Genomic DNA, 22,892 nt, shown 5'->3' on the forward strand with positions numbered 1-22,892 from the left:
ATGAAAAGCTTCATATTAGACCTTTTCTTATTAAGCTGATATTCTGCTCTGGGAGAAAAAGAAGCTGGTGTAGTTTTTTGTTGTTGTTGTTGTTTTTCCTAGAAGCAAGTGGGCAGCACATCTTAGATACAAACATAAGGAGCAACTCTGACCCTAAAGGATGGGACCCCAAGTGAATGAGTCCCTCTCTGGGGCTGCACACCTGCCACTCGTCCGGGGCAGACAAGGGGCGATGGGCTCTGCTCTTCAGGATGCCCGCTCTGGCCGTGTCCCAGGAAGAGGAGACTCCTCTATTTTTAGCCTGAGTCTCTTTCTGGGAAGAATGGATGAGGAGAGCTCTAGGATCTTCTCAGGCTGGGCAGGCCCCCTCAGTCCCAGGTACCCTGCTGGTTGCCAAGACTCCCCAGCTGGCCAAGCACTCAGGGTCTGGTGCACCCTGAACCACAGCTGGAATGCCACCCTACGTGGAATTCCTAGTTTTAAAATTTCTCCCCTTTCTTACATGATTCATATATTCAGTGGTACATTGGTACATTATGCTTACTTTCACCAAAGCTCTCCCTTCATGTCTTCCTAGTTTGTTTGGTTTTTTTTTTTTTTTTCTTTTTTTTAGATTTATTTTGTGAGAGAGAGAAAGAGCACAAATGAGAGGGACAGAGGGAGAGGGAAAGAGAATCTCAAGCCGACTCCGAGCTGAGCATGGAGCCCAGCACGGGGCTCGATCTCATGACCCTGAGATCACGTCCTAAGCTGAAAGCAAGAGTCGGACACCCAACTGACTGAGCCACCCAGGCGCTCCTTCCTGTAAAGAATGTGTTTCTATCATGAGCCAAATTAGTAACCTTGAAACAGGTAACATTTAGCGAACTATATATTTTTTTGTATTTAGCACAGTGCCAGCACCTGGTACTCTGCAAGCACTCGTCAAATTGATAACTACTTGGTAACTGATAACAGAATAGCAAATCTGGGCTTGTCTTCAGGATCATCGAATACAACATCCTGACTCTTACAGCTAAGAAAGTAGTCGCCTGAGGGGGCACTACCAACTGTCCACGATTAGTCATTGCTGTTTTATAAAGCCCACTGGTAAGTTTTATTTAGGGACAAGAGTTGGAAGGGGTGACTCATCTATTCTCGTAAGATGCCTCCTTCAGCCAGGCACCTGAGGCAAACTTTAAACAGTTGTTCCACACTGGCCTGCTCACCACCAACTCCAGATTTGAGGTCAGGGGCCAGGAATCTGTGAAGTTAAAAAATGTATCTTTAAGAGACACAGACCAAGAAACAGACTCTTGACTCTCGAGAACACACTGCTGGTCACCAGAGGGGAGGTGGGTGGGGGATGGGGAGAGAGGTGATGGGGAGGAAGGAGCGCACCTGTGGTGAGCACCGGGTGATGTAGGGAAGTGTTGAATCACTGTATTGTACACCTGGGACTAAGATTACACTGCATGTAAACTGACTGGAAGTTTAGAATTTAAATAAAAACTTCAAAAAAAAAAAAAGTACCCTTATCTGACCTGCCCTTTTGCCATGGACCTGGACAGAATCCTGTCTTCCAATCAGATGTCTGCAGGTGGGTTTTAAAATGTCTCTTAAAAACACTGGGGACCAATAAATGTCCCTTAAAAATTCTGGAAACCAATAAATAAGACTTAAAGAGGAGTAAGTGGAAAATCATAATCTGGGATCTACCAAAAAGTTCTTCAGTCTCGAAGAGAAACAAAACTAAAAGATATCTTTTAATTAGATTTACTGCATTAAGTTTAGATGACACAGTATCTGTAATCAAAGGCAAATATCACAAATAGTAAGCAGAAAAAGCTATAGTACACAGCAACATAAAGTAGCTGAAAAGAAAATGATCCTTCAAGGCAATTAAAGCAGAGTCAAGGCAGACAGAAGGATGCACCATGTTTGAGCCATCACGAGCCAGGCGTTCTACACCTGCATCTTACCCTCACTCTCCAACAAGGCAGGTGCAGACATCCTCCCGTTAGAAGTGATGCTGAACATGTCCATGGCCTGCAGAGCCGGGACCCAAAGCCCAGGTGCAAACTTTACCAGGACGCCGCTCATCAGGGGTCAGTGTGGAGACGGACTTTACAGAGGTTTAGAATTGAGGAAATGAATTAGAATTTCAAAATGGGAGGAGACCACAGAGTGGAAGACAATTTCCCAAATACACATGAAATGAAATCAGCTGTATGATACATACATTTTTTTTTAATTTATTTATTCATGAGAGACAGAGAGAGAGAGAGACAGAGGGAGAAGCAGGCTCCCAAGCAGCAGGGAGCCCAATGCAGGACCCAATTCCAGGACTCTGGGATCATGACCTGAGCTGAAGACAGAAGCTTAACCATCTGAGCCACCCAGGCGCCCTATGATATACATTTTAAAAGAACTGATATTAAAGACTCTACTGTTTTCCCGCCAACACTTTTAGGCATGGATACATAAGTGAGCTCATGCACTGGCACAAGGTGTGTGTGTCTACGAAGTAAATGGATCCCCCGAAGAAACGACAAACCAAGTTAGAGCCCACTTCTCTAGTGACACAATGGTGGAGACAGAGCAGCCCCAAGAAAACCCTCAGGAGGAGAGAATCTGATCCCAGATTTTCATACCCAATCAGAATGTGGAGATAAAAAGAAATCTCATCTAAGTTTCTGGAAGTTTCCCAGCCAGAGGCCTCAGAAACATTCTCCAAGTCACAGAAGGCTGAGAGGAAGAATGCTTCCATGAAGGAGCAGGCAGAAACAACCCCCAAGTGACTTTCCAGCTCAAACTTTCTTTCTAGCTTCAAAATACCTGCTGTATCCTTCCTTTCAAGATCAGATTCCCACATGAACAGTGCAGACCTCACCTCAGAAGTGAGTTCACAGAGACACGGGCTCTGCCTGATCCAAGGTGAGCTGGGCCACCCTGGGTATTTCCTCTGGGACAAAAGCTAAGCTAAATTCCGCTCAAGGAAAGTGGCCCCGTGGCTGGTGACCAGTGGAGCTGAGCGTCAGAGCTGAGCGTCGGGAGCGGCTGCCAAGAAAACACCCGCAGTAAACAGTGAGACCAAGCTACAGAGTGAACTAAGACACAAACACCTCCTACACAACTGCTGATGATCTATCTGGTCAGCTGCCATAACTCTAACATCCAAGCGGGGGGGGGGGGGGGGCGGGCACTGGAAGAGAATTAGTAAGTATCAGGGAAGAAAATGTAGAAATACTTAGGAATCCAAGGTTACTTATAGTGCTGTTTATGCAGAAATGAAACAGGACAAAGTAATGTATGAAATGCTTTACAATTTTAAAAGATTTAACTAAAAACTAGAGACGTCCAAATTCTAACAAAAGGCAATGACATGTTTCAAAGGGAAGAGGTAACAGTGGCAAAAGCAAAGCTGTTCAAGGAGCACAAATCTAGAAGGCGGGCCAAGAATAAAAGTTAAGACAACGGTCTCAACTCACTCTATCCAAAGCGTCAAACACCCTCTCTTCAAGAGCATGGTCAAGAGAAAACCTGAGAACTTGAATGTCGCCTACATGAGACCCAGGATTTCGGTCTGCTGTTCACTGTTCTGCCTTCAGCCCTTGGAACACCATCCGGAATCCAGTACTGTTTGAATGAATGAAAGAGGAATGCTAATACAACTGCGTGATGGCTCCCGGTGACACAGAAAACGGGGACTGTGGCTCAGTGCGGGTGGGAATTCTACATATGCATGACTTTTCCAGGGGACAGTTCAGAACACATGCCAAAGGCCTTAAAACTGTGCATCTTTAATGCAAGAATTTTACTCAAGAAATGTGTGTTTATTTTTTAAAAAGATCACAAAGGCATTCAGTGTTTTTGTGTACAATGAACAAAAGGGAAACCTAATGTGCTGCCCTAAGTGCCCCCAAGAGGACTGGCTAAATTACGGTCCATCTACATGGTAGGATCCTGAGGGAAGATGTGGTAACACAGCACGTTCCCACGGGAAGCGATGGTGATGTAAAGGAAAAAGCAGGCTACAGGGGAGAACGTGGTGCAATCCCTCTGCTGTGCAAAAGGCCTGGAAGAAATGACACTGTGTTCTCCAAAGTGGTGGGGCGGCAGTGGTTCTTACTTTCTTGCTGTTCGTCTCTCTTCCCCAACTCTTCTACAATGAACACCTGTTACGTTATAAAACACAATGATCCATTATGAAAATCTGAAAACACTTATGTTTGAGACAGCAATGCTAGGGCTGTGAAGTAGTGTCAAATAAAATATTAATTTTAAACATCATCTACCCCCTGGCAAAACACAGCATTCTTCATCTCTCGATTCTGTGGATATGTGTCTGGTATCGGATTACACCTGGCTACTTCTGAGCACAGAAGTAATAGAAGAAAGCTGTAAGCAGCTACAAACCAGAACAAACCACTGGCACCTTCATTCTGGCGTCTGGGGAGATCGTAAATCCATTCAACGGCCAATAAGCTGCCTCCAGCATAAGCCACGACACTGGCCAATGCTAAGAGTTACATGGGTCTTCAGAAAAGACCCTTTCTTCAACGGAAGATGCGTACCGATCAGATGCCACCTCAGACACAAATGAGATTTTTGGGTTTCAATCTGAGCTCACTAGTCATCCTATTGTACATCTTGAAAACAAAGACTGCTTTGAAACCCGAGAAAAACGTTCATTCATGTTTTGTAGGAACAGGCTCCCAATCAGGTAACACCTGGAAGAAAGCTCAAGCTTCTATTAACATAGGCTAAGTCAATCAATTGTAAAATTTAAGCTGTTACTATTTTATTTGAGGTATAGAATTCAAAATATACACTATAAATTACAATTAATAAATTCCCAGTTTCCCATGCTAAAAAGTGGGAAAGGCTGCATTACAAAGATGCCATCTTTAGATTTCAAGTGTCCCGTTGTGTCCCCTTCACTTCCCACAACCAAAAGTTCTGTTCCAGTTCTCATAGACCTCTAAATCTTTAGGAGACACGCTAGGTCGCACGGTTCTGAAGGCGTTCTCAAAATCAATATAAGCTATTGGCCGAACTTGATCGGGTGTTACTGTGGCGATGTCAACAGTTTGTAAACTGCGAATAGGCCCGAGAGACGCCTCTCTGCAAAGCTGTGTCATGTCAGCTCCCGAGAACCCATCGGTCTGCCTTACAACCAGGGCAATTTCCTCCTCACTGAGGCAGCACTGCTCCTTGGACATCAGATTAATCACGATCTGTTTCCTAGCCGCAGCTTCTGGGAGTGGAATATAAAGCCTTTTGACCAACCTTCTCCGGGCAGCCTCATCAATTTCTTGGGGCCGATTGGTTGCTCCCACCACTAGAAGCCGATCTTCAGAAGATGTGGTTGCTCCATCTAACTGCACTAGAAATTCCGTTTTTATCCTTCTAGAAGATTCATGCTCACCATCTCCTCGTTGAGATAACAGGGAATCGATTTCATCAATGAATATCACAGCCGGCTGCTGACACCTTGCCACGGCAAACAATGCACGGACCATTTTCTCCCCCTCACCTACCCACTTAGACGTCAAAGAAGCAGCAGAGATACTGAAGAACGTTGCCCCAGACTGACTAGCAATGCACTTGCCAATTAGAGTTTTACCAGTCCCGGGGGGCCCGAAGAGCAGAATTCCTTTAGGGGGTCCTCGTAAACCCGTAAAGATGTCTGGCCTCATCATTGGCCACACGACTATCTCCTTTATTGTGGCTTTGGCAAATTCTACTCCTGCAATATCGTCCCAGCTTATGGGCGGTCCATGATCCATAATCTCATTCATGATAAGTTCAATCATCTTTGGCTCCAAGTTCTTCAGCCGCTCATCAATTGGATGTGTTGGTTCTGCAGGTCCTGCGCCGTAAGCCTTATACTGCATTCCCCCATTCTGATCTCCCCCATCTGGCTTAGGTATAGGAGGAACGAACTTCCCAAATATTCCTCGGGACCTACTAGCTCCCAGAGACTTCTTTACACCACCGTAGGAAGACCCGGATGCACGCTGGGGTTGGTGGTACTTTTTTTGCTGATCTATCCATAACTGTTCTTTTGCAGTTTTAAAAGTAGGCAGGCTACTCTCTTCCCTTTGGCCATTATCCTCTGTTTTACTAAAAGCCTTATTCACTATTGGGGCAGAAAGGGCATCAGTGGTGCCAGAACCATAAAAAGTTTTTCTCTCCCGTGGATTTTCAAAGGCAGAAGGCAAACAAGACTGATTAGATGAGAACATATTTAGTCCTACATTGGCCTTTGGAGAGCTGTTATTTTCCTTCTTGACATTTCCAAATAATGGTGTGGCATGGATTTTTGCAGTGGCAAAGTCACCAAACGGTGTTAAGGATGAAGGACAGGTCTTTCTGGTGTTAGTCAGCACAGGTGGCTGAGCATCCTGAGGACACTTTGAAGGACTGCTCTCTGGGATGTCTTGGGTCCTGTTCGTATGAGGAGTTGCGTTAGTTAATGGGCCACTCTCCCCAGAACCCCCACAAACACTAAGTTTAGGAGGATCAAGGACAAGAGCCTCTTTATGGATTACTACCGATGCACTGGCAGGTGCCCACAGAGAGTCTCTGGATTTTTTGCCAGCTTGCATCATCTCCTGTACATTACTCATTTTGAAAACATTATTTATTGACAATCCAGACTGCCACTTGTCACTGTCAGTCTGCTGAGATCTTGCTAAAGTTGAAATGCTTTCTGCGTAGTTATTCAAGCCAGTCTCAACACTGTCAGAATCAATAACTGCAGAGTATTTCTCTGCATATTTTCTGAACAGTTTGGTGGCGCAGCCTTGGGAGAGCTCAGCATTTGCCCATGCATACTGAATGCGTAGTATCTGTGCTCGGTACGCATCTGCCTTCTGTCCTGGGGTACATGTGCCAGACGTAATTGCAAAGTAATTCTTCTGCCATTCACTCAGGTGCACAGACCTGGAGCTGGAGGCCTGCATGCTGGAGGTTTGCTAACAAATGACAAAAATGAAAAACAGTCAGTACCAAGAAGAAAGAAACAAAGATATAATATTGTAAGCATATTTTCTTTTTTTTTTTTTTTTAAGATTTTATTTATTTATTTGAGAGAGAGAGCGAGAGAGAGAGAGAGCACATGACAGGGGGAGGGTCAGAGGGAGAAGCAGACTCCCCGCCGAGCAGGGAGCCTGATGCGGGACTCAATCCCGTAAGCATATTTTCTAAATCTCTGCTCATCTGAAGGAAGGTATAGCGGACTGCTCACATATAAGGATAGAACACTTACACAAGAGATAGCTAGGTAAGCACAGATTTCAGGCATTCAAGATAAAGACTTAATTAATAATACTTTGTTATGGGTTAAATGGTTTGAGTTTTTTCATTTTCCCCGCAAATGGGGAAAACACTGCTAAGGCTTAGATGGAAAGGGTTTCAAATTAATCAGCAAAATTAAGGCAACACGTTAGAGCAATGGAACTACAGACAAAGCAGGACACACCAAGCCTGGGGGTTCAGCTCCGTCTCTAAGAAAAACCCCAGATGAACGACCTCTGCCAAGCCTCTATCGCTGGGCCCTCAGTTTGATCTGTAAAGTGAGAGAAATCATCACAAGAATCGAGTCAAATAATGAGTATGCAAATATTGTGAAAAGTACCATTCTCATGCCTGTTACACAAATGTATAAACTAAGGCTGGGAGCTCACTGGAGATCACAAAGCCAGCAAGCAACAGGGCTGCGATTCACACTCGGGGACGTTCACACAGGGAATGTGCAAGTCACCACACATGAGCCGCTCTTGGTGCTTTCACCGAAGGTCACATCAGCACGGATCAAAATCCTCAACAACTGCCACATTATCAAATGTTTTTAAGGACTTCCTCCTCAATGAGCACCGAAAACAGGATGCCCCAGAATCTCGCAATTTTCCAGTTTCACGTGAAGTATTAAAGAGTGAAACTGACCTTGTAAATGAAATAGGAGAACAAGTCTGCTTAAGTATAAACACTCTAAGTCTAAACAGTGTGCTAGTAAAGTGCTTTTACTTTAGGATTCTTCTCTCAAGTTATTTTTATAAGCCTCCTCACAGTCAAATTATTTTACCAGGATTATAGGTGACTGTAATCATATTGCTAGACGTGTGGAATTTATCACTCCATCCACAAGAAAAACGTGTAAGAAAACTTCTAAGCTCCCTAGGAGTATTACAATAAAGGAGTGTTGTAAAAACCAAGAACTCCTGTATTTTAAAATCTACCTCCCAAATTGCCTATAAATATAGCTTAATAATCTGTAGGTTCTTTTAGTACACAATACAGCTGTGTCTCCCTTAAGACCCTACAAATCTGAAAGGCCCGGTGAGATTCTAATTTGCTTCTGCAATAAAGCTAAAATTAAACTAGTCAAACGTAGAACTGACTTCTGACAAGCCCTTCATCCCTCTTTCCACTCTACCATTTTAGCTTTTAAGACTTTTAGGCAATGCTGGAAGTGAGGAACTGAGAGGTGACTTGGAAAACATTTACCACCTTTCTCATCAGGAGGAACACCCTCTTCCTCTGCATGGCTTCATCCCCCTTTGTCGCCGGCAATCCTGGGATTCCTCCATCAGCTCAGTGCTCTGTCTCTGTTCCAAGACACCCTCCTTCCCTCTCCACCTTCATCCTTTTCTCGGAAATTCACCTCCCAAGTCTACTTCCTGTCAACTCAATCATTTACCCCACAAACGCGGACAGGGACAGGCAAACACCTGTGTGGCCAGCCCTGGCCAAGGGCACAGCCGCTGTCCCCATTACCATCAGTCACTTTCATACGGCATTTCTTCCACCTAAAATTTGCGGCTCATTAACACATATGAACTGCATTTCAATCTTTTTTTTATTATTATTATTTTGATAATTTTCTGCTTATTGTGAGGATGTGGAATCTATCTGGACAGTTGGCTTCTGCAAGCAGGACCCGTTTTCTATTCATCTGTCCTCTCCCAGTATCTAGAACAGGGTATCCACTGCAATAAAAACTACTAAAATCCCGCCAGACAGCGAGCCGGCAGCCCTTCGCAGGAATTTCTAACTCCCAGAAGCAGACCGGCCTCAGGACCCGCCCACCAGCCAGGACCCCGAGCACAACTCCTGAAGTTGTGCGTCAGGAGCACAGTTACACGACTCAGCTCCCGGGGGCTGAAAGGTCTGCAAAGCACTCACCACAGTCCTCCGCACTTAGAAAATACTAGAACAATCGTTAGGCGTCCCCAGTCCTCGCAAGGACCCCTCCACGGAGGTGGGCGCCCCGCCGCAGCAGCAGCCGCCCGCCCCCCAGGAGACCACCTCCCCAAACCGGCCGGCGCCGCGGGCACGGAGCCTGCGAGAGCCTGCTCCGAGCGGCCCGCCCTCCCTCAGCGGGCCCCGTAGACCCCCTGCCCAGGCTCTGCCCGCCCCGGCCGCCGGGCCCTCCGCGACCCCCACTCCCTCCCGCCCGCCCGCCTGCTCCGCAGCACCCCTGGCCGGGGCCAGGCTCCTCCACACGCCCCGTCCCCTCTGCGGCCCCCACCCCTGGCCTGGCCCCGGCCCCTGGCCCCCATCCCGACCCCCAACCCCCGCCACGGTCCCGGTCCGGGCCCTCCCGCGCTTCCCCGCCTCCCAGCCTACCTGCAGCCTCCGAAAAGCGCGGGGCCGGATGTGCGCCTGCGCGCTGCTTACGGGCTCGGGCCCGCGCCGTGCGTGCGTGCGTGGGGCGCGCCGGAGGTGGGGGCGGTGCCTGGTGAGGATCCGGGCAGCGGCTGGCGGCGCGGGCATCAGCCTGGGGCTCAGGAGGTTGATGGTGAAGGGAGACGCGGCGAGAGCGCGCGGGAATGTTGGCGAGGGTGGGGGCGTGCGCGGGGGGGGGGGGGATGCGGGGGCGCGCGGGGCGGGGCGGAGGCCTGACCGGAGAGACGGCGGGGGCGCGCGGGGCGGGGCGGGGGCCTGACCGGAGAGACGGCGGGGGCGCGCGGGGCGGGGCGGGGGCCTGACCGGAGAGACGGCGGGGGCGCGCGGGGCGGGGCGGGGGCCTGACCGGAGAGACGGCGGGGGCGCGCGGGACGGCGGGGGCGCGCGGGAATGTTGGCGAGGGTGGGGGCGTGCGCGGGGGGGATGCGGGGGCGCGCGGGGCGGGGCGGGGCCTGACCGGAGAGACGGCGGGGGCGCGCGGGACGGCGGGGGCGCGCGGCAGGACCAGTCCGGGCTGGCTGACGGAGGCTGACTGCGGAGGTTCTGAAGCTGGTTAGCAACGAGGGGTTCACAGAAAGTGATGAACATCGTTTCGTTGCACCTGTGCCTCCTGTTGGCCGTCCGAAATAAAGACTCGGAGACGCTGAGGGTAGAGCCCAGTTCAGAGGACCCCCGCAGAAGGCGCCTTACCTGCGCGGCCCTGGGCAGCTCAGGGAGCGCGGTGCAGCCGCAGGCCGGGCCAGGCAGGTGGCGGCGCGGTCAGGGCGACTTGACACGGGGGGCGTGGGGGGGGAGCGGTACCCCTCCTCGGAGCAAGTGGAGGCCGGGTCCCCGCGAGCCCGTGGCGGCGCCCCTCTTCCGCCCTGTCTGTTCTCTACGTTAGCAGGTGGGTGCTGGACAAAGCTTACCCACTGGCCATGAGGACGGAGTAGAGGAGCGTGCAAATCGACATGCATCTTTAAGACAGAATAAGGGACTCCGAACGCCTGCTCTGCCTGAGTCTGGCAGCTCAGATCTATCCCTCAGCCAGAACACCCCGCCCCCGCCCCCGCCCCGCGCTCTTTAGGGACACTTTCGTGGAAGGAAGCCTTTGGAAAACACTCCGTTGCTGCCTTGGACTTTGTTTTGGAGCAAGGCTTCAGAGGACAGTAGCATGCTCAGATTAGTGAATTGCGTTTTCAGACCAAGAAACAGAATAGCCACTGGCAACGACCTGTGCTGTCATTAATGTCATCGTGTCACATAACTCTGGAGGCAATTCCGGGTCTGATCACGCGCCCTAAGGATGTCCTGAGGGTACACATTTCCACTCTGCCATGTCCCCCCTCCCCCCACCATCTCCCGTGACTTTTCCCTCCAGGTTTGTCACCTCACTGTTCCGAGAAGGCCCCCACGATCCAAGGAACGCAGCCTCACACTGCCCCATTTAAAGCGGGAAGAAGGGGCCAAACTAGGAAAGACCTTTCACCCCTGAATACTTCTCTTTCGGCAAAAGGAAGAAGTGTTTTGTTTTTGTTTTTGTTTTTCCCAGGAAGCCCCAGTAGCCTGCGTCTTCCTCTCCTTGGCTCACCGATCTTGGGTTATCCATCCTGAGAGCGGAAAATAACAGCACGTGACATTTAAATGCAAGGCCTGAAGAAGTGGGAGGCAAAAAATATTTCAAAAGACCTTTCTTCTAGCAGCTTTTAAATGGGCACAAAATAAAAGGGATTGGACAATATATTTTTTTAAACAGGCGATCACAAGGGAAACCGCTCACAATTCATTTCTTGGCTTAAGTAGGAATAACAGACTTTTTATTCTAAAGGCTCATAATTTATTAGCTAATTGTCTAATTATCATAATTACTCAAAATATAGAGAATAAAAATAAAAGAAATTTAAATGGAAACTTATCTCCAGGCTGACTCAGTTGTGCGTTTACTAGCTGTTTTTCCACTTGTATATTTAGAAATCACCATATGCTGTTAGGGTAATTGGCAATAAATTTAGTAAATTTAAATAAATATTATTAGGATAGTTAGCAGTTTTTGGTGACTTTCATCACTTATGTTTTAATGATAGCATTTGGAGAATTCACACAAACCGCTGTCTTACCATCCTAAGAGTTTTGTTCAAATACTGAATTACATTTATGGTCTCCAGAGCTGTTTTTCAACAAGTGACACGAGCATTGCCATTTCACTTTTGTGCCTTTGATACAAAAGCATTTCCCAATCCAGCAGTTTCCATCTTCCTGCATTGCTGGCGGAAGTATAAGTCACTTCCGTACTCTCCCCGAACTGAGCCTCCTCCACATCTATGTAAGGGGAGTAAACTTCTCTAACTCAGAAGCTCTTCTAAGAGTTGCGATTAATACGCGATATCATAAATCCTCAGAACATTGGCTGGCACGATGCAGACATTGAACGGAAGCTGTGATGTTGTCCTGTACTTACTGCTGTATGAACACTATTATTGGGATTCAAACCCTTACACCGTATCGAGACGTTTCCTCTTTTACAAATGGGATGTTTTGGAATACCATCTAACACTTTAGCCTAGTATGGAAGAGTTTAGTACTTGAGCTGTGCAGATAAACTTTCCTTCCGAGTCCATAGACTATGTTCTTTCTTCTGGGTAGGATTTTTTTTTTTTTTTTGAAACTGCAAGAGAAACAGTTTCCACCCACAGCAATGAGAGTGCCAGTTCTTTGCGTGAGGGATTTTGGGAGATGGCTGCGCATTTCTGTATTCATGAATATTATAAACACGGTCTCAAATAAATGCCCGCAGTACACTTCAGTGATCTCGTTTGTTTTTGAGCAGAGACTATGGCCCCAAATACTGTGCATCCCTGGGTGCCAGGAAAGTTACTTTCTATAAGTTTAAAAGAGATGTGTTTTGTCAGTGTGTGGGGGAGGTGGTAGGGAGGTGGATGATTTGAGGACATAAGCAGACAGGACAGGAGTCAGGTGAAACAGCCAAACCCAAGCTCAGTTCCTTCACGGCTGGATTCCTGTGTGTGGCTGGATTCTCATTGACTTCAAAGCTGGCAACTCCCTAGCTCCGTGACAAGGCAGTATTCCTGCCCTCCATCAGAGGAGCAAGACCTGTGTGCATCTGGACGGAACGCATGCACAGTCCCAGTAAAAGCTTTCATTGGCCGCACTGAATGAATCACAGCGGCGGTGGGGAGGATCCTGTGGCATCACAGAGTAAACAGAAATGGGGCAGGCAGAGCAGTAAGGACAATCTGCTCTGGTCATTTTTCCTAGAACATCACCGCCAGCCTGAGTCGGCACTTCTAGCTGCTTCTTGTCTGCTACTATATAGGCTGTGGGTTGAATTGTGTTCCCAAAAGATACACTGAAATCCTAACTCTGGTATCTGGGAATGTGATGGTTTTTGGATACAGAGTCTTTGCAGATGCAGTCGAGTTAAGGTGAGGTCATAGTGGACCAGGGTGGGCCTTAATCCAGTGTGACTGATGATTTATAAAGAAGAGAGTTACAGAGGGGAGGCGGAGATTGGAGTGTAATATGCACTCATAAGCCAGGGAGCATCTCGGGCCACCAGAGCTGGAGCTGCAAGGAGGGACCCTCCCCTGGAGGCTGTGGAGGCAAAGTGTCCCTGCGGACACCTTCATTTCGGGATTCTGGCCTCCAGCACTCTGAGAGAATAAATTTCTGTTAAGTCTCATAGTTTTTGGTGCTTTGTTCCAACGACCCTAGGAAAGTAATAGACTGTATTCTGATGGTCTAGGGGCAGGCTGGTGCAGTAATTAAGAGCATGGCCCATGGACCCAGCTTTTCAGGGTTCAAATCCCAGCCCCACTACACACAAGCTACATCCGGGAGTCTGGAGGGGGTTGTAAACCCAGTTGATCGCTGAAGAGCGTTTGGATGAGAATGACCCCAGTAAGCACCACCCAAGTGTAGGATTATTATGGTCAGGTAAGCCTTCAGCTCAGCAGAGGAGTGTGTGTGGTGGTGGTGGGGCGGGCGAGGGGGGGAGCTGGCTAGCGCTTTTTACGCAAGAAGAACCCATCCTGGGGCGGTGCTTCCAATTTCTGTGCTCCCTAACCTTGCTGTTTGATCAATCAGCCCAGCTTCTCTGGTCTTCATAGACCCTTGAATCTCAGCTGTAGGAGAGGGCTCAAAGGTGGTCAGGTTTTCTGTCCCATTGAGGAGTTTCCTTTACCACTTGAATGCCTGCAGGGGTGGCGAACCTACTGCCCGGTGAGAAAGCAGATCCTGTGTGCTCACAGCCCGTCTTTTGAGTTCTCCACATTGAAACAAAACCTGCCTCCCTCCGTGTCACTCTTTGGAGGCACAAAGACTCTTTGTGCAAAAGGGAGTGTACATTTAAAGACAGGAACCAAGTCCTCTCTCTGAGTCTTTCCCCCTGGATAGCCTTCCGTTTATAAACCTCCTCACGTGACTCGGTTTCCCTCTGATGGCACCAGGGGCTATCATCATAAATGGTGAGGTCTGGGGTCTGCATTTTAGACGCCGTGGACCCACGTGGTCTCGTATAAGTGAGCCCACCCTGTTTCTTCTTCTTCTCCCTTCCCTTGACCATCTGTGTCACATCTCTGCTTAGAGCAGAAACACGCAAGTTTCTCGAAAATAGTAGCTCCAGATTGACCCAGTTTATGCAAGCGACCTATTCTCACAGTGCTTTCTTAATAATTTATTTCTATTATTTATGCCAAGTAGAGGTGATAGGAGGCAGCAGAGAGGTGCTGAAGAAAAAGATTTTGGTATCGAGTGCAGTAAAAAAGAAAAAGCAAAAGTTTCTAATATTTGATCCTTGGGGATTTACGCGAGTCGGAAAAGCAATAAAACAATCGTTAGAGCAAAAGGCCGCCAGGCAATCTCCATTCCTGCTCTCAAACACAGGCTTTCTGGATAAAATATCAGCAGTTTCTAATGTACTAAGTCCAAGGGACTCACGAGTTAGGGGCACAGGGATGAAGTTAATGGATACTTTAAACCTGCCTTCCCTCTGGGTCTTCTCCCCTTATGATGAACAAGGGAATGCCCGGTGACATCCCACGTTCTCCAGTCTGTCTTGGGCACTTCCACAGGTTCCGTTCAACACTGGCACGTAGTCAGCCTGAGTGAGCGTCTTTGGTCCCACAAAGTTTTGTTGTTTGTCACATTTTGGAGAAGGGGCGTATGATTCCAGGAGATTTTCTTAGTGTAATACAATAAGAACAATATATTCTTGGGTTTTGTCCTTGATACCTGACAGCAGAGCTCCGAAACCCCTGGGAATGTGTGGGTGACAGGAGCCTCTTTTGCTCAAAACAGGGTCACTCTTTGTTGCCCCTAGACAGAACCAAGATGGGGGCTGGACACCAAGAAGACCAAGGTGTGATTAGAGGGTTGTAACTTTCAGTCCTGCCTCCTGACTTTTGGGGAGTGGAGGGGGGCCAGAGACTGAGCTCATCACCCGTGGCCAGTGATTTAATCAACCATGCCCATGTCATGGATCCACCATAAAAACCCCTAAATGACAGGGTTGGGAGAGTTTCCAAGCTGGGGAACACATGTAGGTACTAGGAGAGGGCACTCAGAGGGTGTGGAAGCTCCATCCGCCTTCCCCATACCTTGCCCTGTGCAGCTCTTCTGGTTGGCTGTTCCTGAGCCTTACCCTTTATAATTAAAGTGGTAAACCCAAGTAAAATGGCGTCTTGAGTCTGTGAGCGGTTCTAGCAAGGCATTGAATCTAAAGAGAGGGTCAAGGGAACCCCTGCTTTATAGCCAGTCGGTCAGAAGTATGGGAGGCCCTGGGATTGTGACGGGCAACAGGTGCCGGGCAACTTATGGTTCGGAGCCCTAACTATGAGCTCATATCTAACTCCCGTTAGATAGTGTCAGAGAGTTGGAGAGGTAGTGTTAGAAGAGGTGCTGCTATTTGGTGCCAGGAGGGAAAAATCTCATTTGGTGTCAGAAGTGTTATGTATGACTAAATACGGTTTGGGTATCCGGATCTGGTTGTGTCCACATCCATCAGGGATTTTTCCAACACCAAGCAGGAGGCGCCATTATCAAAGGCCAGGAGGCAATAGGCTTTGCATCGACTTCCAGTGCCATCAGGGGTCTACGACATGTCGTGACACCAAACGGAATGTATATTTACGTAAAGATGCTATGCGGTGGATCAAAGATTAGGCTGAGTAGTCCAGACTTTTATAAACTATGGGACTATTTGGGGATTGTCAGATTGGGGTCAGGAGCCAAGACTCGACCTGGGAGGTGAAAATGGGTTTTTCCCAGAAGGGAATGAATGGCTTGACTGCCACTTATTCTGAGACATGGTTCACCCTGAAGAGCAGACAGCATATTTGGCCACCCAGTTGAGTGGGCAAAGGGTGTGCATTCTAGTCCCAGGCTGCCTGAGTTCTAGTCCTAGCTCAGTCACCGATTGGCAGCATGACCTGGGACAAGTCACTAAACCTCTTGAAAAACCCTCTTGACAAACCCCATTTTCTCATCTGTAAATTGGGAGTAATAACTGAAAATTTAAAAATACGTATAAAGTTAATATTTTAAAAATATTGTTAACGGTGCCTGGCATGGATCACATGCTATGAGTGTGCGTGTGTGTTTAATACACAGGGAAGCAGTGCTTCTTGCTGGGTCTAGGCTGGGTGGTTTGGGGCCCGATGGCTCTGTCCCCGAGATACCTGGAGAGATCAGGAGGTGGGATGAACAGTGATGATTTACGGAGAAAGGAGCCAGAAGTCAGACAAGCTTTCATCTCTGCTGGGTCTACATCTAAGCAGATGTCTAGGAATCTCCACCAGAAAGACCTAGCCAAGCTCAGAGAGAGGAGCCTCTCAGTCACTCAGCTGGCTTCGGGCCTCCTGTCTGTACATGGCTCTCAGCAGCCTCCCTGTTGTCACCTGCCACCCAAGCTCTTGCCTGGGACTCCAGCCTCCGCCATCTTCCCAAAGTAGGCTTATAGATGGGGCTGGGTAGGCAGCTCCACAAAAGCTGAGAGCTGGCCTCAGCGACTTTAGTGGCTCATTTTGGAGATCTTGTAGCAAACTTAGCTCAAGAGCACACTCAGGTGCAAACCGTCTCATTGTAGAACAGAGTCACCTCCGCCTCAACTCAATGATCTGAGTGCTCAACACCCTACAGCTCTTAACATGTGGTCCCAGTGGCCCCAGTGGCCCATCCCATGTCCTCACACCTTAATGGAAGGCAGGTCTGGTTCACTGATGGGCAGAGAACCAATGATCTTATGTGTAAGATGGGGAACTACATAGCCTCTGATGTATTTCCAGATTCCTGGAAAACAGACCATTTAATTACATTTAGCTATCAGAGGTCTTTGAAATTCCAATAGACTTATTAATAGTCCAAGGACCCTTTCCGAGAACGCTTTGCTTTCAATAGTTAAATCGTCTCTAAAGGACAAGAACTCATCTTGGGATTAAAATTCAAGTGTTTCTGCCAGCAAAAATGGTTTCAAACAAAGATAGGCTATTAGAGTAAATACTGCAGCTTATTGGTATTTACGTTTACAAGAGCACTCTGGTTGTTTATCAGTCATGAGACCATAGGGCAGATGGACTCATCACTGGTCCTTGGACCAGGAAACCAAGGTCCTAGAAGGTAATCTTTCCCATCATGCCAGTAGAACTTGGTCTGTGATTGCGTCCTGGCTCTGGGTTTATTTCTTCAAGAGTTAGAGTCACTTCTAAGTAAAACTTATATGTTGCTAATGCATCTAGAACAGTGCCTGACATGCACTAGGTACTCCATAAACATCTGCTGGAGCAATGAATACCACTGAAAAATATCCAAGGATGGGGGCACCTGGGTGGCTCAGTCGTTAAGTGTCTGCCTTCGGCTCAGGTCATGATCTCAGGGTCCTGGGATCGAGCCCTGCCTCGGGCTCCCTGCTCAGTGGGGCGCCTGTTTTTCCCTCTGCTGCTCCCCCTACTTGTGCTCCTTCTCTCGCTCTCTCTCTCAAATAAATAAATAAAAATCTTTAAAAAAAATATCCAAGGATGCCATATCTTCGGCTGTTTTGAAAGGTTAAGTGCGCATTACAACAATCAGTTGGGTACAACGCAGAACCAAAGGATGCTTACCAGACACAATCACCACTGCACTTCAAATTGTTTATTAAGCATTAAGCCACACGACAGAACAATCTAAAGACCACGGGTATAATCTCAAGTCCCTCGATCCTAGGATATCCTGGAAAATATTTCAGTAAGCCTCTCCCACCACTGACGACTTCAAGAGCATGACAACCTATGATTTCTTAATCAACAAAACTCACAGTTGAATAATGAATAAAAGCTCCATGCACCAGGATTGCAGTAAGTAGTTTCTTCATTGGTAAGAGAGTGAGCAGACATAATCACTAAGCTTCTGGAGAACTTCACAGAAAGATGCGTGAGGCCTCATGCAGGCTTGGGTCCTCGGATCCAGAATAATGTTTGTTGTCTTCTCATTCCACAGCTTTCAGATATACTCCTTTTCAACTTTTGATCTCTACAGGGGAAAACAGATACATGAACATATGGCTACATTAAAAAAAATTAAAGAATCAGCATTTTGTATACTTCTCGTTAGAATACAGAGAAAGAATATGCTAGTTCTCCAGTGAGCTGGAGGGAACCGTGCATCGTAGACGAATAGGAACTGTGAACCACGAGATCAAGCAGCTGATCTGGCCTCTCTCAGACACATTTTACCAATACCAGCCAGCATCTGTGCCAGTTTCTACCCTCCATGAAATGGGGATAGTTCCTTCTCTCCGTCAGAATTACAACCACGTGAATTTGATATGATAATCTCAGGCAAGCACAAGTAAAGCCCGGGTATTCAGATTCTCGTTGCTTGAATTAACCTGGCCCCCAAAGTACATGTGTTACGATTCACTATTATATCCTATATTTTTAAAAATTTTAATCCCATTTGTACTTTTTTTTTTTTTTTAGAGAGAGAGATGGAGCATGACCAGGAGGCATGGGGCAGAGGGAGAAGGAGAGAATCTTAAGCAGGCTCCACACCCAGCACAGAGCCCGACATGGGGCTCAACCTCATGACCCTGAGATCACGACCCGACCCCAAATCAAGAGTCAGAGGCTTAACCGACTGAGCCACCAAGGAACCCCCCATTTGTAACCTTTTGAATTGATAATGTGTATGATTTCACAGTCATCATGACTTTTTTTGTAAAGATTTTATTTATTTATTCGAGAGCAAGAGAGAGAACACGGGCAGGGGGAGGGGCAGAGGGAGAGGGAGAAGCAGACTCCCCGCTGAGCAGGGAGCCTGACAGAGGACTCGATCCCAGGACCCTGAGATCATGACCTGAGCCGAAGGCAGACGCTTAAACAACGGAGCCACCCAGGCGCCCCAGTCATCTTGACTTCTATCAGAAATGAGACTTTGTGTCTGCTCACATTTCAGAGCTATAGACACTCTGTTGTTATGGGCACATGGGAATAAAATCCTGATATGATAGATCCTGATGAGATTTGTGCAAACATAGGGCTGTGGAAATGTTAACCAGGAGTGTTTGCCTGGGACGGTTTTGTTTTGTATGTATCTTACAGCACTTATGCACCCCCCCCAACACACACACAGATGTACACATTCTTATCTGAGAGCAATGGAAATATTTGAAACCGTGATTTCTCTCCAGTACCTTCCAGAGATACTCAAGCTAGATGTCTGGTGTTGCTCTGGGCAGGCTGGGCTCCTTTAAGAGAGGTTCTTGTCATACCAGGAAAAGGATCTGGTATTTCTGGGCAGGCTTTGGCTGAGAAGTTGCATCTTGGACCTCACAGCTGGGAGCCATGTATGAAATGTGCTTTTGAACTTTTGATTTTTTGAGCATGGCTTCACGTATTCACAGTGAAAATCAAGAGCAAACAAGATAAAATTGTATGCAATCAATAAAATAAAGTATATAATACACTTAGGTTCCACACCCCCCATGGGTTTTAGTAAGTGAGTAACGGGGCAGTGAAGATTGAGAGAGAGACAGAGAAACATAAATCATCAGTCACATCAAACTCCTGTTGTAATGTTTAATTTTCATTTATCTGCTGTTGTCCAGTTTAATATAAAGGCATGCGATATTAGTAAGCGGCGTCTGTAAACACGGAAGAAATGTGAGGGGAAATCAGAGAGATGCAGGATGGATAGTCTCATATAAAAGAATACAAAATGGGGCACCTGGGTGGCTCAGTTGGCTCAGGTCATAATCGGTGGGGAGGTCCTGGGATGGAGTCCTGCATCGGGCTCCCTGCTCAGCAGGGAGTCTGCTTCTCCCTCACCCTCTGCCCCTGCTTGTGCTCTCTCTCTCTCTCAAATAAATAAATAAAGTCTTAAAAAGAAAAAAAAAAGAATACAAAGTAGAAATGTATCTCTGTTCCTAAAGGATCATTGCGCTGTGGGGGTCCTTCCTCTTCCGGCGGTGGAGGAAATCCGGGCCCAGCAGTGTGGAGTGGCGGAGTTGGGGGGACAGCTTACCTGCAGCAGCTTCCCTGCAGCTGGGCCTTCTAGTCCTTCTCAGCTCTCAGCATGTCGGTGGCCAGCTGTTGGATGTGCTCCCAGGCCTGCCGCACATGGGCAGACTCCACGGTGCGGGCGCAGATGGCCAATCGCAGCACGAACTTGTCTCGGAGGTGACAGGGGACCAGGTGGATTTTCTTGGCACTGTTGATTCTTTCCAGAAGATCTTCGTTCAGTTTGTTGGAACCCTGCAGAGATGGAGAGAGGGGCCGTGCTCAGGTCCCTGAGGACTCAGACTTCAACTGGTCACCCAGGAAGGCCGGCATTTGGCAACACCACTCTATATCCGTGAGAGAGGCCGCCTTCCCACTAGCCTTTCGTTTATCAGGGTAAGAAATTCAGCTCAGTGCGACTTCCGTGGCAGTGAAAGCCTCTAGCCTCTCCTACAAGACAGGTTCTTCAGGGTCGAACTACTGTCAAAAGGTGACCCTTCAACGGGCCAGCCTTTTTAAGAAAAATGGAGTTTCATAGGTACACGATCTACACACTGACTAGCTTAAATGGTAGAACTGAGGCTTCAAATGGCACCAGTGAGGGGCTCCCACCAGAACATATAGAAGAAATCTCAGCAACATAGAACACAGAACACAGTCAACTTAGAATCCGGGAGAACTGCAGGTGAACTAGAGGACCAAGGGGCCGTTGCTGGACTCCCCCCCTCTGGAAAGGAGCAGCCCCCCCTCCTGGGACAGGCAGCCAGACACTGAAGCCATCAGGAGCGGGGATCCCTTGCCCTGCTGGGTGCCCCTGCCCACGGAGCCCATCTCCCATTTGTGCATCCTCCTTCCCGGCTCCTGTCACCTTCCTTCTGCTTCCAGGCAGCGCCCCCGGTTCCCTAAGCCCCATCACCAAAGGTAAAAGGGGGATAGAAGTGGGGCCTCATGTCCTTGGTCTGTGACCTTCCAGGGCTCTCTCATTTGCCTTCTCACTCTGGCTTGAGAGTCGAGAATCAGGGAGAACAGTGGGAGGAGAATAGTCCAGTTCTCCTCAGACACCTGCCGGATGCTGGGGACCAGCCTCTGGACCCGTGCAGACCCTCTCAGCCGCCAGCTGCGGGCCTCCTGGGGCTCCTGCTGGGGCTCCTGCTGGCGCCCAGTGGACAGGGATCGGGCTGGGGCTCCTGCTGGGGCTCCTGCTGGGGCTCCTGCTGGCGCCCAGTGGACAGGGATCGGGCCAGCGGCAGTTCAGAAACCGCTGGCGTGCCAGGTCTAGACAAAGCCTGTCCTGTTCAAGGATGAGGCTAGAGAAGGAAGAATGTATGAGACAAAGCAGTGGAATTTTACCAGAAAGACTCAGCACAAGGGCAAACATCTGAAAGGTTGTTTGAAGAAATGAAAACAGACATTAAAAACACATTATGTAGGAAAATGTGATTTTCAAATGGATTAGGCAAGGTATGTCTTCTATTCAATAGAGGAAGAAGCCAAGCAGAGAGAACGGTCTAAGAGAAGAAGAGGGAGGGGGGGCAGGGGGGAGGGGACACCGGGGGGGGGGGGGCAGGACCAGAAGAAGGAGAGGAGGGGGAGTGGAGGGGGGAGGACGGGAGGAAGGAGAAGGGGAGCCGGGGAGGGGGCGGAGGGGGAACCACACTGTGTATTTGCAGCCTGGGATGATGTGGAGGCCTGGGAATCCACACTGCAGCGGACCGGCACCGGGAGATAAGGGTGCGCCCGGGGACGGAGACAGAAACATGAACCGCGCGCCTGAACAATACGCGTCCGCGCAACGGAAGGGACAAGCAGATGCGCAGAAGGGCGCTTCCGTTGGCTGCCAAGCGCCCTGGGCTTCTGGAATTGTGGCGGCGGGGGGCGGGGGGGGCGGGACTTGCCGTGCCGCACAGGAGAAAAGGGGCCGGGACCACACACAGGCGGGTTTGGGGGCCATGGGGCCGGACAGCTGATCCGGGGCACCGAAGGATGGCACTGGGGCTCCCGCCCCGGGGAGGTGATGGCTGCCCGACCCAGCGCTTATGCTAAAATCAACACGTGTGCAGCAGACCCTTGCAGACCCCACGCTGACAGGTGGACTTTTTTCAAGAAATCCCGCGCGACAGAGCAAATGTATTTTCTCTTCCTCGTGGTTTCCTTCCTAACATTTTCTCTTCTCTGGTTCGCTTTATGCTAAGAACGCAGCATATAATCCACAGAACATACAAAATATGTGATCTCCCACCCCTGTGTTATGGGTAAGACTTCTGGTCAACAGGCTGTTAGAAGTTCAGTCTGGGGGTCAAACATTGTATGCAGATTTTCAGCTTCGGGGGGCAGGGGGGGTCAGTGCCGCTCACCCCCTAACTGTACTTTAAATGGACAGAGTGTGTGGTGTATGGATTACATCCCAATAAAACTGAAAATTAAAAAAAATAAAATAAAAGTCCTATCAGAACACTGGCAGGCAAAACAAAACATAAGGTCTGCTCCATGGCAAACGCATCGAAGGATGCCGTCAACACAGATGCCAACCGAACTGCAGCCCGTGGCCACTCTGGGGACCCAGCTGGGACACCAGTGCTCTGAGGCTTCCCCCACGTCCTACCAGGACAGAAGGGCCCCCTGTGCCTTGCACACGGTCGGGTCCCACCACTGTGCACTCTGCACAGAGCTCACGGCACCCCTCACCGAGCCCAGCACAGGCCCACCAGCACCCCACTATCTCTGTAGAGTCCAGGCTTTCTCGTGACT

At 48.7% G+C, this 22,892-nt stretch overlaps 2 protein-coding genes and 1 long non-coding RNA gene across 9 annotated transcripts in view; 1 reads left to right on the plus strand and 2 right to left on the minus strand.

The window, feature by feature from the left end:
* Positions 1-4,766: 4,766 nt before the first annotated feature.
* FIGNL1 (fidgetin like 1) lies at positions 4,767-9,640 on the minus strand. 2 transcript variants are annotated; one of them, XM_028108863.1, is made up of 3 exons: positions 8,497-9,170; positions 7,469-7,555; positions 4,767-6,962 (listed from the first exon to the last, which is right to left on the minus strand). In XM_028108863.1, exon 3 carries the CDS (start codon positions 6,948-6,950, stop codon positions 4,920-4,922), a length of 2,031 nt encoding a protein of 676 aa, XP_027964664.1. In that variant the 5' UTR covers positions 6,951-6,962; positions 7,469-7,555; positions 8,497-9,170; the 3' UTR covers positions 4,767-4,919. The 2 variants fall into 2 exon arrangements, with proteins under 2 accessions (XP_027964664.1, XP_027964666.1); XM_028108865.2 differs by lacking the exons at positions 7,469-7,555; positions 8,497-9,170 and adding an exon at positions 9,616-9,640.
* Positions 9,641-10,152: 512 nt separating this feature from the next.
* LOC114213676 (uncharacterized) lies at positions 10,153-11,569 on the plus strand. The gene is made up of 2 exons (XR_003610248.1): positions 10,153-10,971; positions 11,207-11,569. It is a non-coding gene; the product is annotated as an uncharacterized LOC114213676 (long non-coding RNA).
* An 8,629-nt stretch (positions 11,570-20,198) lies between these two features.
* Positions 20,199-22,892, minus strand: part of DDC (dopa decarboxylase) — a 59,147-nt gene continuing 56,453 nt past the window's right edge. For all 6 annotated transcript variants that reach the window (XM_088018206.1, XM_088018204.1, XM_088018207.1 and 3 more), the window contains one exon: positions 20,199-20,399. In XM_088018206.1, coding sequence (XP_087874332.1) covers positions 20,199-20,399 — 201 coding nt within the window. The remainder of the gene's footprint in view (positions 20,400-22,892) is intronic.

Source organism: Eumetopias jubatus, unplaced genomic scaffold, assembly GCF_037043125.1.
Source record: "Eumetopias jubatus isolate StellerSeaLion01/CBP00866 unplaced genomic scaffold, mEumJub1_p1.0 scaffold_14, whole genome shotgun sequence".
Classification (NCBI taxonomy): domain Eukaryota; kingdom Metazoa; phylum Chordata; class Mammalia; order Carnivora; family Otariidae; genus Eumetopias; species Eumetopias jubatus.

What these genes read in the sequence shown, in the direction of transcription:
- FIGNL1 (XM_028108865.2), bottom strand. Translation starts at nt 6,950, where the DNA reads ATGCAGGCCTCCAGCTCCAGGTCTGTGCACCTGAGTGAATGGCAGAAG.